The sequence below is a fragment of the Macrobrachium rosenbergii genome, chromosome 5, assembly GCF_040412425.1.
Source record: "Macrobrachium rosenbergii isolate ZJJX-2024 chromosome 5, ASM4041242v1, whole genome shotgun sequence".
Classification (NCBI taxonomy): domain Eukaryota; kingdom Metazoa; phylum Arthropoda; class Malacostraca; order Decapoda; family Palaemonidae; genus Macrobrachium; species Macrobrachium rosenbergii.
In genome coordinates this window covers 53,048,128-53,063,993 of record NC_089745.1, presented here as the reverse complement: position 1 = coordinate 53,063,993, position 15,866 = coordinate 53,048,128, and the positions used below count along the sequence as shown (strand labels likewise).

Genomic DNA, 15,866 nt, shown 5'->3' with positions numbered 1-15,866 from the left:
TAATTGCTGAATTTCGATGAACCCTTATGCTGAAAACTTTCACAATTTAAGCCCTGCGCTTCGCTACTGAGGCATGGTTTAACCTGTAGTCTTTAGATCTTGGGTTTAACCAAGATCTAAAGACTACAGAGATCTTGGGTTTAACCAGCAACTTTGGCAGCCAGTCTCGGCGAACCCTTTCTCTCACAAGCCAGTGAGTCACTGCCCTCACTGGTATCACCTGACTCGCCTGACTCACCTGACCTAGGTCATTACCGGGCTCACTGTTGTAACCACGTTTCCATCCCCATGCTGTATCATAAGGTGATCAAATCTCGACATTGGACTAGTGTGTCCTGAGCATCTTGTGTATGACTTAACCTCTACTCTGCTGACCCCTTCGAGTGACCAGGTGGACAGCATGGTTCTCATCTTCTTCCTTTCGAACAACAACCAGCCACTAATGGACTACTTTCATTGCTTAGTTCCTGCTCGCATTCTCTCGAAAGATCTCAGTTGTCCTCCATTCAGTAGACAAAGCATGGCACTGGCACTTAACCCCTGATGTCTAAATACTGCCATGCTTACTGAAAAAGCCACTAACAGTCTAGATATGGTGCATATGCTCTGGCTAGCTCTCTCATGAAAGCATTAAAAATATTGTTTCTGTAGCAAGATTAATACAAAACTTGGTTCTTGCACCAAACCCTGGTAACTAACAGACTAAATATGGCCGAATCTACTGCTAAGAAATAATCATGTGAAGATTAAAGCATACATAAGATGCTTTCGGATTAAATCTCAGACATAAATATGGTAAACATTAGTCTGTCCCCCCTTTTTGGTGAATGAGCCATTTGTCTAGGTTTGGAGATGGGAGATACAATTCCCCCTATGAAACAGTGAGTTCATCAGAAAAGAAGACCACGTTTTCGCGAAGCAATCAGTCTCCTTCCCCCACATTTCATGCTGGTTGGATGCACAAGGGGAGAATATCACTTACAAAGCACTCCTTCAGTTTCTGATCACAGAGTTCGCCTTCCTGCTGCCTGCTTATGCCAGAGGAGCCTTGATCTTCTTACACTGCCAGATATTGATGCTGATGGAGGACTCACAGAAGGTCAACCTCACAAGAATATTTGGTTGCACCATCTCCTAACTAACATCGATGCTGCCCCCAGCCACTGTAACCGCAAGTCAGGCAAAGCAACCAGGATCTGTGTCCACAGCTGCAGCTGGAGAAAATACTAGTAGGGCAGCCACCCGCAGAAGTAATAATGACTATGTCACCAATAGCATCTTTGGAAAAAAATTCGTGGTGGACACGAGTGCCCTCAGACCCATAGTATCAGCGTCAAAAGTTGCTACCAATGACCGTTGGATACCCAACTGCAACTAATGGCCTCCTACGGCATTCCCATACCATCATACAGCCACTGAAACCGTGTCTTCCACCAGATGGGAAGAAAATAGAGGCGGGAATTCACTGGTGCTTAAGTCCAGACACCCTTACTCAGTGCCAGCTTCCTTGGACACTAAAGGCTACTTGTAGATATTGCTCAGTGCCACCTCACTAATCTGCCCTCCTTCCAAACAGGCCCCCCTCTCTGTGGGGCCCAAGCAGTTGCGCGTACCATTTTAGGCCCTACAGACCTACACCCCTTACTGCAGGAATTCCCCCTTTTTTTTTTTTTTTTGCAGAACTTTCTCACTCCCTTGGTGCCCACTAAACATGGCAGTCATTATTAAACTTAAACAGTAGGGGCCCCTGGTCCAATCCAAGTTCCACTTCCTGCCAGTGGAGAAACTATTCGGCACAAAAAAGGCCTTCAAGGAGATGGAATGGTTGGGCGGCCTTTGTAAGAAAGCCCCGAGCCCTTGGGGTTCACCTCTCCACAAGGTCAAACCTGCAGAGACTTGAGGCACCTCAGCTTCCAGACAGAGCCCAACGACATCCCTTTCCTAGCATGGTAGACATCACCTCCACCCTTCCCAGGGCAAGAATGTTCTTAAGTTCAAGCTAATGAATGGGTATTTCCAAGAAGTTCCAGTCCATGACAAAGATATTCTGAAAACGGTGATTATCAACCTCTGAGGACATGTACCTTCAACTATTCAACTGTGTAAGTTAGTAGCTACATTCCTAGGACTGATGGACACTGACCTTGGAGACCTCCCCTTCAGTGTATGCTACATTAATGATATATAGTCTCCAAAAACTGAGAAGAACACCAGCAACACATCAAAGTGGTATCCATTCTAAAGACTACAGACTAGTCATATGTCCCTACACATACATCATTGGAGCCTCCTCCACTGAGTTACTGGGTCATCTTGTATCTGAAAACAGCGTACAAGCCCTACACTGCAAGGTATCGGCCGTCTCAAAATACATGACCCCCACCGCTATAAAACTACTATGAAAATTCTCTGGAATATAAATTACTACCATAGATTCCTACTGAACATTGCCCAGATGATGGCACCCCGCCATGATGTTGTCATCAGCAACGCCAAGACATCACCTGCCCATCATTACACCTTCAGAGTAACCGAGGGAGCCCTTGCCATTGCCACGTTGCTGGTATATCTCAACCTCCAAGCCAGACTCAGTGTCAGCTATCTTGTGTCAGTCCATCCATAAAGACCTCAGGTTGCAGAATTCCTGAAAATGAAATTGATTACACATTGTGGCAAGAAAAATGCAGATTGAAAGAAAATATGTTTGGAGTCATTGAGCTGATAAGCCTTAATGGTAAGAACAAAAGATTACATCATTATGACAGAACACCTATTTTATATATATATATATATATATATATATATATATATATATATATATATATATATATATATATATAATAATACATTAATCAGGTTGAACAGTTTTAATGTGAGATCTCTCTACTGCAAGAGTGAAATAAACTGAACACACAAATTATTCACAGAAGAATGATGCTAAATATGGAATGCAGATGTTGAATGTTCTTGAGAAAAGATAAAGTGGATGCTATTGAGATGACATGTTTCTGTATTTTATATGGAATAAGGAGTTAAAGAATGAGAAAAATATGCATATAACAATGTGGCAAAAAATGCTAGTAAGGATCCAAGTGATTAGAAGTATGAAGAGAATGGAGGACAGTAGCTTGGTGAGAGTGTTGTAGGAGGGAAAAGAGGAGGAAGATGGAGGAAGTGCTGGTTACATTGAACGGAAGAAGTGAGAAAATGGTGAAGACTTAATATCCAGGAAATGCGCGATTCCATGCAAGATGGATGTAAGTGATGACGTGTGTACTGGCTGGGTGTTTTTGAAATTATATGGTTGACCAATTAAAAGATGAACTTGGGACCAACTATGGTAATGCTCTTCTCTGGGGCCACTACTGTAATGGAAAATACCTTATTACATAACACAAATGTGTTATTCAGGAATGGTATTGGTAAGATTGATTGTGACAGGAGATCAGAGTTGTGATAGTGAGTGTGTATGGTCTGGAATGGAAAAAAATGAGCTTGAAATTGTTTTTGAGAGTGTGAGTTTGTTTCTGGCTGGGTTTGGAGAACATTGTAGGATGCTTATGTTAGGCAGTTTAACTGCGAAGGTTGGTAATATAAAGAAATAATACCTGGCATAAATGAGAACGGAAAGAGTCTTTTGGAAATATGCATGGACAGGGGTCTGATTTTTAGAAAACTCTGTTTCGTAAGTACGAGTATATTTGAAAAAGGGGAAATGATGAGGAAAAAGAGTTTGTGATATTATATGGTGTTTGTGCAGAACAGACTGGAGAACAAGTGTGTTAGATGCCGTTGTGAGAAGAGAGGTGACTGGAGGCATATCTGATCATTATTTAATTGAACCTAAAGTCAAGGTAAATAGAAGTTCAAGTTGGAAAGGAAATGGTTTGAACTTTGGCCTTTCAATGTAATTAAGACAAGTGAGTTTGATGAGAAGAAAATGAAAAGCGCATATTAAGAGGAAAAGAATGAAAAACTAGCTAAAGAAATATAGGCAGAACGAGTATGTGGAGAGCGTGTGTTTTCATATAAGGGATTAAGAGGATTCAAAGAAGAACAAAAAGTGGTGGTATAAGAAACTGAAAAATTGAGTAAAAAAAAAAAATTATTTTAGGTGCAATCACCTGGCAGGGGAGGTAAAGTTCGAGTGTACAGGAAGATGACTAGAAGAGTCACAAAGAAAGTGACAAACAAAAGCAAGTCAAGTAATGAAAATAGAGGGGCGAATATGTGCAAGAACTTTATGACAAGTGAAAAGTTGTTCTATAGAAAGTAGATGAAGAGGGAAATACTGATGGGCAAATAGAACTCAAAATAAAGGATGCAATTGGAGAGATGCTGTCTGAATTGTGTGTGTGTATACTGTGTATATATATATATATATATATATATATATATATATATATATATATATATATATATATATATATATATATATATATATATATATATATATATATATATATATATATATACCTATTATTAAAAGGACCTATTTAAACTGGATGGTATCTAATGGACTGTTTATTCAGAAAAAGTTACAAGCCTTCTTGGACAAACAGTCCTCATTATCAAGTATCCGTCTGTTTGTCCAAGAAAGCTTGTAACTTTTTTCTGAATAAAACTCCATTAGATACCATCCAGTTTGAATGAGGTCCTTTTAGTAACTCTACTAATGCACAGAACAATTGTGTATTTGATAAAGTTAATATATATATATATATATATATATATATATATATATATATATATATATATATATATATATATATATATATATATACATACATACATACATACATACATACATATGTACACGACTGACCAGTATGTACATGTGTCTGTCTGTAAACGTATGTTATGCAAGGCAGTGCATAGTTGTACACAATAGCCGCTGTTGCTGCACAAAGCTTGAGGCCATAAACACAAACAAAGCAGTGACATTTGATGTCTCCTACGAGTTTCGCGACAAATACTTTTGAACTATCTGTAGTGACGAAATATTAGATTAAGAGCAAGTAGAAAATGACGTCTTTCGTGTCCACGAAAACCGAGCAAATGTTTTGCTCCTTGTCCGTCTTCATTCTGCATCGGCATAGCGAGCAAAAGCACAGAGCACTTGAACATGAGGTTTGATGTATTTCTTTAGTATTATGGGCAGTATTGCCCCTGCAAGTTGAACAAATAAAGACATGACTTTCATCTGGAATCTTACACATTGTTTCACATCTTAATCTCCCAGCGTGAAAAAATATCAAATTATCTCTTAAAACAAACTCTCTTCAGCTAAATTATGTATTAATGGGTGTGAAAAAGTAATTCTCATTTACTGCATTGATGATTCATTTCGCGTGAGGCAGATTTTAGTTCACCGGCATTGATTGCGGCACATCCTGCTTCCCATGTCATGCTCAGACTAGTTTTTAAATGTGATTCAGTCGTATTTTACGTGCTAGTTAAGCATTTAAAAATAGCCTCTTGCATTGTTGTCTGGTATTCAAATGATTCCTTTTGTATGCTGGTTAGTATTTGAAACGATTTCTTTTATATGTTGTGTTGTTAGAAACTTCAGAAGAGCAGAATATGGCTAACAGCGTTGCGTACATGCATTTTTTGAAGTTAGGTCTGTCTCTTAAATAAAAGTCGTCCTTTAAACGTTGAATGCTTGGGGGATATTCTGTACTCTCCTCTGAAGGACAAGAGTGAATGATATTGTCAAGAAAAATATAGTTGATAAAATGCCATTGTACTGTTACACCTCACATTCATAGGAACATGAGAAATGTTAGGGTTTTTACCCTAAAACAAATAAAATGTTAAGCCTATAAACAGGATGTAAAATCGAGATTTCGGCGGGAAAAAAAATCAGTTTATTGTGAGGCGAAGTTAGGTGTAGTCAATCTCTTGAGATTTATTACTTTATATTAGTTTGCTTTATTAGGTTGAACCCTGGCCATAAGGCATATAAACTTATTTAGAAGTAAATTTATTACTAATTAAAAAAGAGTGAAAATGAATAGAGAGAGAGAGAGAGAGAGAGAGAGAATGTTACGTATTAGATCTCGATAAAACCAAAACCACAGGTAGATTTTGACTCTCTACTTCAAGCCGAAAGAATCACTGCTTTTACCACAGTTTGCGTGTTTTAAAAGTTTTTAACATTTCGTAAATCGTTGAATTTTAATTAAGGTTAGCCATTCATTAATGAATTTTAGAACGCACACACACACACACACACACACACACACACACACACATATATATATATATATATATATATATATATATATATATATATATATATATATGACTTTTTTATCACATCACCGTGATTCATATTCAATCAGTAAGCTACAAACGTCCTTTAATATCAATTCGCTCTACCTCCGAAATAATATATTTTCATATATGTTACCGAAGGGGAATTTTTAGTTGATAATAAGTTCGTCATCTCGTGGGCTCGAACCAGCGAAGACAAGAACTCAGGACTACAGTGGACGCACGAGATGACGAACTTATTATCAACTAAAAAATTCCTCTTCGGTAATATATATGAAAATATATTATTTCCGAGGTAGAGCGAATTGATATTAAAGGACGTTTGTAGCTTACTGATTGAAATATATATATATATATATATATATATATATATATATATATATATATATATATATATATATATATATATATATATATATATATATATATATATATATATAGAAAAAGTTTAATCAAGACAAGTCGGTTTTGTCATGACATTTCTTTTCATCATACAGTAGATGTTAAATTTTCTTATATGCTGTTTTTTGGGAAGCTTTGAGAACATGCTTTTCAACTGAACAGATTCTGCCACTGATGTTTTTAGCCCAGCTCTAACGGTATTGTATGAGGCAACAGTAGTAGATCTTAGGAGTCAGTTCATGTTGAAGGACTTAGAATAGCCTATGTGTTGAAACTCTCAATTTCATCCATCCAAACTGATACAGACGGAATGTGGTGTTCCCGCTTGCCCTCACACCTTGATCTCGTAACTATTCGTGGCTCCATAGAGATGCAAGCCATTTCCTCACCAATCCGAACTCTATGAAATAATAGATTTTTTATAAATAATTCTCATGACGGTCAATCAGCTCATTGAGGTCTTGACTTTAAATGTAACCACACTCCAACAACAGAACTTCTTCCTTGGAAGATGCATGAAACTAGAGCATATGCTCATTCATATCAGCTACCAAAACATCACAACTTCACGCCAGAACACCATAAGCAGCATTCAGGGGAACATGCGAGACGAAAAATCCACAATTGGGGCTGGATTTGTTGCAATATCTCTAGCCTCAATTCTCATTACCTAATATGGCTAGTGTTTTGACAGCAGAGCTACCTGCAATCTTCTCTTCTTATAACACCATCAAGGATATGCCTTCGCATAAGTTTGTAACTTTAGTAGTTCTAGATTTGCCACAAAAGCTCTGGAAAGTGGTTGTCCGAAAGTTCCCTTACTTGGAGATTAAATACTCCTTCCATAAGTTCCGTGAAGCTGTTGTAAATGCTAAACCATATAATAATAGCTCCCGAATCGTGTAAACATTAAAGGAAATGAAAACGCAGACAAAACAGCCATGTGTGCAACAATTTTGAATAAATAAACTTAAAACATAGTGTTAATTGTGCCACTATGATTAAAGAAAGTCTGCTGTAACGAATGAATGGAAAGAAGAATGAATAGTAACAAATTAAAGCAGACTAATTCCACAATTGGATTATGGAAATCATCAGTACAGAGAGAAAGAAGAATTTGGCACTTGTGTTTAACACACGGCTACTAAATGGTCACCTCTCATGGCCTCATTTACTGTCTATAGAGGATATAGTCCATTAATAAAATTGACTGGACACCCATATTCCAGTCGACAGCAAATAACAAATTTTGGACACAAATCCTTAGGAAATTGATAACCTTTAACGCTTTAAGTCTATCAAGCTGTAATGTGTTAAATAACATCCAGTTAATCATACTCGTTGTATAGTAATAAAAAGAACTTCGACTATTTCTAGAAAAGTAAAGAATTTTAATTCGTCTGGTTTATATATGAAAATAAAAAAAGGCCGGTGAAAGATGAAAAGTTTATAAAAACTTCCGTAGGTTTTTGTAACGGGCTAATCAAGCGGGATGATCGGTAGTTGTGACTAAAGGCTGCTCTCACAGCAAGAGCCCGCTGGTACCAACAAACGTCCTGTGTATCTCGTGGTTGTTCATCTATCTCCTTTTATTATAGTCTTGCCTGTTGTCGTTAAAGTGATCATATGTGTAATTTGGAAATTATCTTCTTTCTGATTTACTGGTTAATTGCCAGATATTGTTTATTTATCTTTTCCACCAGTGAACGTTTCTTCCTCTGGTAATTAATTGCCGGTCAGCTCTGGAATTTTCTGTAGCGAAACATTAAAAAAATTACAGGTTTTGTATATCACAGATTCTGACAGCATATCTTAAAGTATGGAGGATATTTTAGTGCCGATATTCGGTGTAGGATAGAAGAGAAACGCGTGAAAATCAACCCGCGTTTGTAATATTTGAATCTGATGCTGTTTTAAGGGCACTATCATAATTTCTACCACTATATAATTGTAAATTGTAGATGACATAATAACATTGCAATAGTGCACTTGCAGTACGTTTGTGCTTTAAATGTTCCAATAATTTGAACGGTTTGTAGCCTTGCGTAACGAAACAGAGGGTAAACTCTGTACGTAAATAAAATGACGACACATTGGACAAACGTTCAGCAGTGAACACCCATCGCCGCTTTTGGATGAATGAATATGTTAAGTAAATGTTTAATACAGAAGTATTGTGCGATTATCTACTTAACTGCGTATTTTTTTTCTTTCTGACGTTAATCATGTATGAGAACATTTTGTTATCCATGGATGACTACAATCTGTAAAGAATCGAACACTACATGAAATGAAACTGTTTTCGGTTGTCAACCAAAGTTAGCTTCTGAACGCGAAGTTGATCCCATGTGCATACAAGATGGCGACGCAAGCCGCTGCAGCTCTTTTAGATGAGTTAATGGGAAGGTCGCGAAATGTCCTTCCTAATGAAAGAAATTCGAGGTTGCATTGGGATTCTATAGAGGTAATGTATATATTCTCATTTTGCAAAAAGTCGTATTGGAAGTGCACAACGGTATTCCGTTGGACCTCCAGATTTTCCTTCCTTCATGTTGCCTTGTATTTGCCGAGTTTTTGTATTTTGGTTTTGATGCATTACATATTCGATTCGTGGTGTGTGTTTTTTTTAACAAAATACTTTATAGTCTACACAGATTAGATTACACGCCTTAGGCCTACGGTAAGCAAACCTGGTAAGGTATCGTTTTGCCTAACCCGCGTTACATATTTTTGGCACAAGGGAATCGAAGATCAGGCTATATTTTGTTGACTGTAATCGGGTAGGTATAGTAATTGATGTCTTAGAGAAGCTCTTGCACATGTAGACAAGGCTAAACTGCACAATAAAATGCTGTACATTGTGCTTAGTTCATTGGGTCAGAATAGGCTTAGTTTAGGCTCCCTTGTAGGACTAGGCCTAGACGTGGTAGTAGGCCTATTTATAGTAACTAACACCGACACTAACCCTATTTGTGAGGCTGTATGCACTTGTGCTTAAGTATCTTGCCATTTCAAGCTTTAGAGTATTTCTGGGTACTAGTATGAAGGTAGCAAGTATTCAAATGGGATAAGCCTAGGCATAGGCTAAGAGAGGCCCACACGGTAGAATTACAGAAGCATTGCGTGCATTAGCCTAGTCCTATTTCTGTAGGTGCTGCTTAGGAGCAGTAAGAAAGCCTGACTCCCCAATGTGACCGGTGCACAGCAGAGCAACATGTATGCAGCAATTCTGTAATATTACCAAATTTTTCTCGGTATGCTACATTTTAACTGTCTTCTAACAGCCCTAATTTTTATTGAATAAAGCATGCAAAGTGGGTTTTTCAAATAGTTGTCATTGATGGTCAAGACAGTTTTGCATATATTTCATTTGCAAATAACTTATCCCCCTTGCATCTAACAAATTTGGGGAACCTAGATGTGACACCAGGGTTTTGAGAGAAAAAAAAAAATTAGTGACTTGGCCTGTGGCTTGAAATTTTTCATTGGCAGTACAACCGTACTGACTTGTAAGCTAGGAATGGGGGTTTTGAAGGGTTTGCCTTCTTAATTATTAATAGTCCCAACCTGAGATTAGGGTTGATGATCTGTGAAATTGTTCCATCACAGGACAGTATGCAAAGATGCAGTGCTCTTCCCTTTTGCCTCTGTCACTCTTGGGTTGCCCTTAAACCTTTCACTTAACCTGATGTAGGTTGCTGTGCCCACCCAGACCTGGAAGTGCGCCCCCAACTTAACTGGACCCTATGCAACAAGTTATAGAATCAAATGGGGGGGGTGCTTGCCTTACTTCAAAACTGTCATAATGCCTGATTTTGTGTGTCTCATTATAAAAGACTTTGAAGCACCCATAGTATGTACATGTTATGTGATGTAATTGATACATTACAGTAGATTAGCTTACATAAAAGAGATCAGTTTCAAATATTGACATTTTATGGTTTTGAAATGCTTTATGGATTGATCTTCACAACTCAGAAATGGGATATACTACGCTACTGCCACTTACCAGAGAAGACAAAAATTAAGATTTTGTTTCCTCAAACTAAACACATTACTGCACAAGCTTACAGTTGATCTGTGCCCAGTTATACATAATGCAGATTTTTATGTGATCTCTCTCTCTCTCTCTCTCTCTCTCTCTCTCTCTCTCTCTCTCTCTCTCTCTCTCTCTCTCCTCTCTCTCTCTTCAGCTCCATATATCAGTTGTGGTCTCATTACTGTCTTTTACACTATTCCTTTAACCTCTGTTGATTCTGTTGTCACACAAGACACCTGATGTCTTCACCAGTTTTTCCATCAAGCCTGCACTCTTGTGTGCTATTTCTACATCCAAATTTCCATCATCAGCCACTATTGAACAAAGATACTTGAAAATTTCTTCTCTGTTTAGCCTAGTCCCTTCCATACTAGTCTTGGAGTCTTGATCCTCTCAGAACCATAGGCATTCAGTCTTCTATATACTGAGCTTTAATCCTCTGTCTACCAGTACCTCCCTCTGTTGTCTGCAGTAGGTTTGACTCCACTACCCCTCTGTTGGTGCTGCATATCACAATGTCATTAGCAAACAGCATGCAACAGGGAGTTGATCTCTTATTCCTTGAGATAACACATCCATAACCAGGTCAATGGACTTACTGCAGATCCTTGATGGAAACTAAATGTTACTGTTATCCATTCAGTTAACCCAGCACAGTGTTCAAATAATATATAATATGAACTTCTATGATGTTTAATATCATTAGAATGTTGATTATATAACTGACTTTTTTTTTACTAACTTTTTTTTTTTTTTTTTACTATACTTTGTCATTTTTAGTTTTCTGAAAAGAAAACTATTGTGCCGGCTTTGTCTGTCTGTCCACACTTTTGTCTGTCCACCCTCAGATCTTAAAAACTACCGAGGCTAGAGGGCTGCAAATTGGTATGTTGATCATCCACCCACCAGTCATCAAACATACCAAATTGTAGCCCCTCTAGCCTAAATAGTTTTTATTTTATTTAAGGTGAAAGTTTGCCATAGTTGTGCATCTGGCAACAATATAGGCCAGGCTACCGCATGGCTGTGGTTAAAGTTAAATGGGCTGCGGCTCATACAGCAGTATACCTAGACCACCAAAAGATAGATCTATTTTTGGTGACCTTGATTATACCATGCACAGAAAACTTGATTGTTCGGCGCATTTTTTACTAGTTTAACTGTGTAGGCCAATTCACCAACACCCAAAAATGTCAGTGCATTTGCACTTCAATTTAACTGATGGTTAGGGGGTCTGGCTTCCTGTTAATTAATAAAACCCCAGACCCAGTAGTATAGGATACATGATATCACACAGCTGGTATAGCAGTAGTGTATAAATCTGTCAGATTCATTTTCCCCATTTGTGTATATGTAGCATTATTCATTGTAAGTTTTGAGGAGGTTCTCTTAACCTGTTAAATTCAGTAATGAATGCAACAATTGTTTGAAACCTATATACTCTACTGTACATCGATGTATACAATTATACTACTGTAATCATATTTTATTAAGGGATATTAATTCTACCACAACTTGGGGTAAAGTAAGGAAAGAGAAAAGAGGAGTAAACAAAGAGACCTACAAACAATAGGGAACAGACTGGACTGTGAAGCAGAATTTGAGAGAGCTGGAAGGACTAGCTTAAGCATGGATGAAATGGAGAAAGGTAGCTCAACTGCTGGTAAATTTAAATGTCCCATTAGTAGGTAGACTAAGACATAAGATAGCTACTTAGAGCCGGTACTACTATATGCAGCAGAAACATTGGTGCCGATAAGGAAAATGGAATTGTTTTTGAAAAGTTACCACATATGACAAGATTAATGGGAAGGGTAATGTGGGAAGATCTTTTGAATGTAGAATTGGCAGAGAAATTCCAGTGTCCAGAGGGTGGATAGAATATTTTGGGAATTCACAGTGAAGATTGTTTGGACACAATGGGAAAATGAGGGGACCACTATTTCAGCAGCACATGCCACTGCAATACCTGCTCTCAGATAATACATGATGGCTATTGGGTTATAACAAAACTCCTGTTTTAACTGTACCGTTTGGATTTCTGTATGTAATTTTAAGTGACACCGTTTAATTTTTCATTTACCTTTTGATTTAATAGTGTAACCAGGATATTTTAGCATAGTATTTAGATGTTTGTTTTATTCCAGGTCTGCCGTCATTTTCTGGTCAAGTTCTGTCCTCATGACTTATTTACCAACACAAAATCAGACCTGGGGCCATGTGAAAAGGTAGGTGGTGTTTTTGTCATCAACATGTTTGCAACTAATGAAGATAGTTTTGTACATTCAATTTCTAAGTGAATGTGGAAATATAATTAGCAGTTAAGTTTTCTGCATGAAACTTCCCACTGAATATTGGTTTATAATTAGGAGTGTAGTACTTTAGAACAATTGACCCAAACATAAACTATGGAGAGAAGAATGTAAGACTGGAAAAATGCAACCTTTCCCATTATCTTCTAGGACTCGCTATCAATCAGTCTGCAAACCTATGAACACCACACCTTTCTGCTGCAGCGTTTGTTTGATATAATTTTCCCAGAACATCAGCATCTTACTATCACAACTTTGTTTCCTCACAAAATGCAATGTCTTTTTCCTTCAGTAACAAAGGATTTACACTCATCATCATAAAGTGCCAATGTATCTGTATGTTACTGATTGCGTATCCCATTTTAACTGGTAAACTAACTATTTTGTTCTCCTGATGTAGGTTGTTGCTAATTCTCATTTCTTAGTGATTTATTAACTATGGCATCCCAGTTCCATAAGTAACCAAGGTTACCTATTGTACAGTCTGTCCTTCTGCCCTGATCATCTCTTTTAATTAGTTTGCCTTGTATACACGGCACCAAAAGTTCTTTACGCAATTTTGCAACCTTTAGTGTCTGTTACCAATTGCTGCATTCAGTTCATGTGCAGTATAAAGTATAAGATTAAACTCAACAACCACACGTCATACACATAGCCTCTTTAACGCTGACCCTTATTCACTTCCTTTCCTATTAAAATAATTTTTTTGTTATATTTGACATTATCATACTTCCTGTCTTATTCCACTCTTCCATCTTTCAAATGAAACAAAATCCATTCTATTGATTTCACTAGCATCTTTCAAACAATTCTCTAGCTTTATGATTCTCCTCTAAACATCACGTCATCTGTAGAGAGTACTTTAGAGGAGCCAACTTTCTGCACTTCTGTGTAGCTTCCTCCCTTAGTATGATGATGATAATTAAGGGGCTAGTTAGGATCCATGATAGAGACAAACAATTTTAAGTAATTCTGTCATCCCAACCACATTCTTCACTCTTTTTGGTACCTCTCCCATCAAAACAACCATCTAATTATAGAATCTACTTTTCATGCACAAGTCAAATTGACATTGATTTTAACCTTTCTCACATACTTCCATACCATGCTCTAGCTGTCTTCCTCCAATGCCTGTTTACATTTTGATATTGCATCATATCTTTTCCTTAATATCTTCTCTCACTCTACCCAACTTTATATATACATATATATATGTATGTATGTACACTCACTCAAAAATATTCTGCAACATGTTCCAGAAGTTTTCGTTCACCTAACAGTAATTTGTTCTTTTGATATTTACAAGGAAATGTAATTTTCTTATGCGACTTTGGTTATTAATCATACGGTTAACAATATAAAAAAGAATGGCAAGTGAAAAATTCATATTACGAAAAGTGACGAAACATTTTGAAAAATTTCACTTCAGATGATTGGGCAAAAGAGTCAAAGAAGAAACTATATTTCGAATCCAGAGAAAAGCTTATTGACTAATAAAATAATATTGAATAACCATCAATGAAATTATATATAAATAAAGAAAGAAAGAATTCAACCATTATCGTTGTCAAAAACAAAAAAGAAAAAATCTCATAACGTCGTATGTTATCGTGTGACACCACATTCAGGCAGGAGAAGTTTAAACTCTCTTGACGTGAACCGATAAGATGGGCAACAGACTAAGCCGCGCCACAATCATTAGCTTGCATAAGACTAATGCTTCTATTGTAGATATTGCTCGGCAGCTTAGCGTAAATAAAACAACCATGTATAGAGGGATACAACAACAGAGAGAACGAGGAAACATGATAAATTCATTGTAAAAACTGGAGGACAACCCCATTGTTGCACTACGTTAAAGATCATCATCGGATGATCACTTAAGGAACTCCTCCTAACTCCCCCCTGACAACCGATGTTGCTATAAAGAGAGAACATTACGCTCTCCCTTCAAGTTGCTGCTCAAACCATCCGTAACAGGCTACATGAGACCAAGATATTATTTCATCATACTCCTGTCAAGAAACACTTCATATCAGCGAAACACAAAGAATAGAGGCTAGGGTTTGCGTTATAATATAATCCAGTGACCGATTATTTCTGTACGAGTCATCTTTTGCGATTAGGAGGAGACATTCTCCACTGATGAGCATGGTAGTCTTCATCACTGCTGGCATTTAGCATTATCTAAATTAATGTTGAACTTCTAGCTAATTTTAATTCTTTAGAAACTTAGATAATAAGAAATACAAAAATAGGCGTTATATATTCAGTTAACTTCATAAGAGGCATCAAAATGATAGGCCTAAGCAATAAAGAAATAAGAAATTACACATGATAATAATTTTATATAATATATATATATATATATATATATATATATATATATATATATATATATATATATATATATATATATATATATATATATATATATATATATATATATATATATATATATATATATATATATATATATATATATACATACATACATACATACATACATACATACATACATACATACATACATACATACATACATACATACATACATACATACATACATATGTATGTATGTATGTGTGTGTGCGATTATATTCTATGTATTACAAAAATAGACGTGAAATCTGTTAGTCTAGTTCAGTATATTTTATATTAAGTTTCACTAGTTCACAATATACATAGGATTAGTCATTCAAAAATTTAATTAATAATAATGTGAAGCAAATCTTTACAAAAGTCGTATTTGTTGATGTTAATAAGGCTAATAGTTCAACTTGTAACAGTCGTAGGCTTATGCCTACAAAGTTCACACATATGAAGGAGATAAA

General features: G+C 36.6%; 1 protein-coding gene across 2 annotated transcripts in view; it reads left to right on the top strand.

Annotated features, from left to right (window-relative positions):
- The first annotated feature begins 8,739 nt into the window (after nt 1-8,739).
- LOC136838795 (luc7-like protein 3) overlaps nt 8,740-15,866 on the top strand; it is a 57,244-nt gene continuing 50,117 nt past the window's right edge. The window contains exons 1-2 of one of the 2 annotated variants that reach the window (XM_067104359.1): nt 8,740-9,145; nt 12,868-12,948. In XM_067104359.1, the coding sequence (XP_066960460.1) occupies nt 9,041-9,145; nt 12,868-12,948 (186 nt within the window). In that variant the 5' untranslated portion in view covers nt 8,740-9,040. The remainder of the gene's footprint in view (nt 9,146-12,867; nt 12,949-15,866) is intronic. The other variant, XM_067104360.1, reaches the window with a different exon arrangement.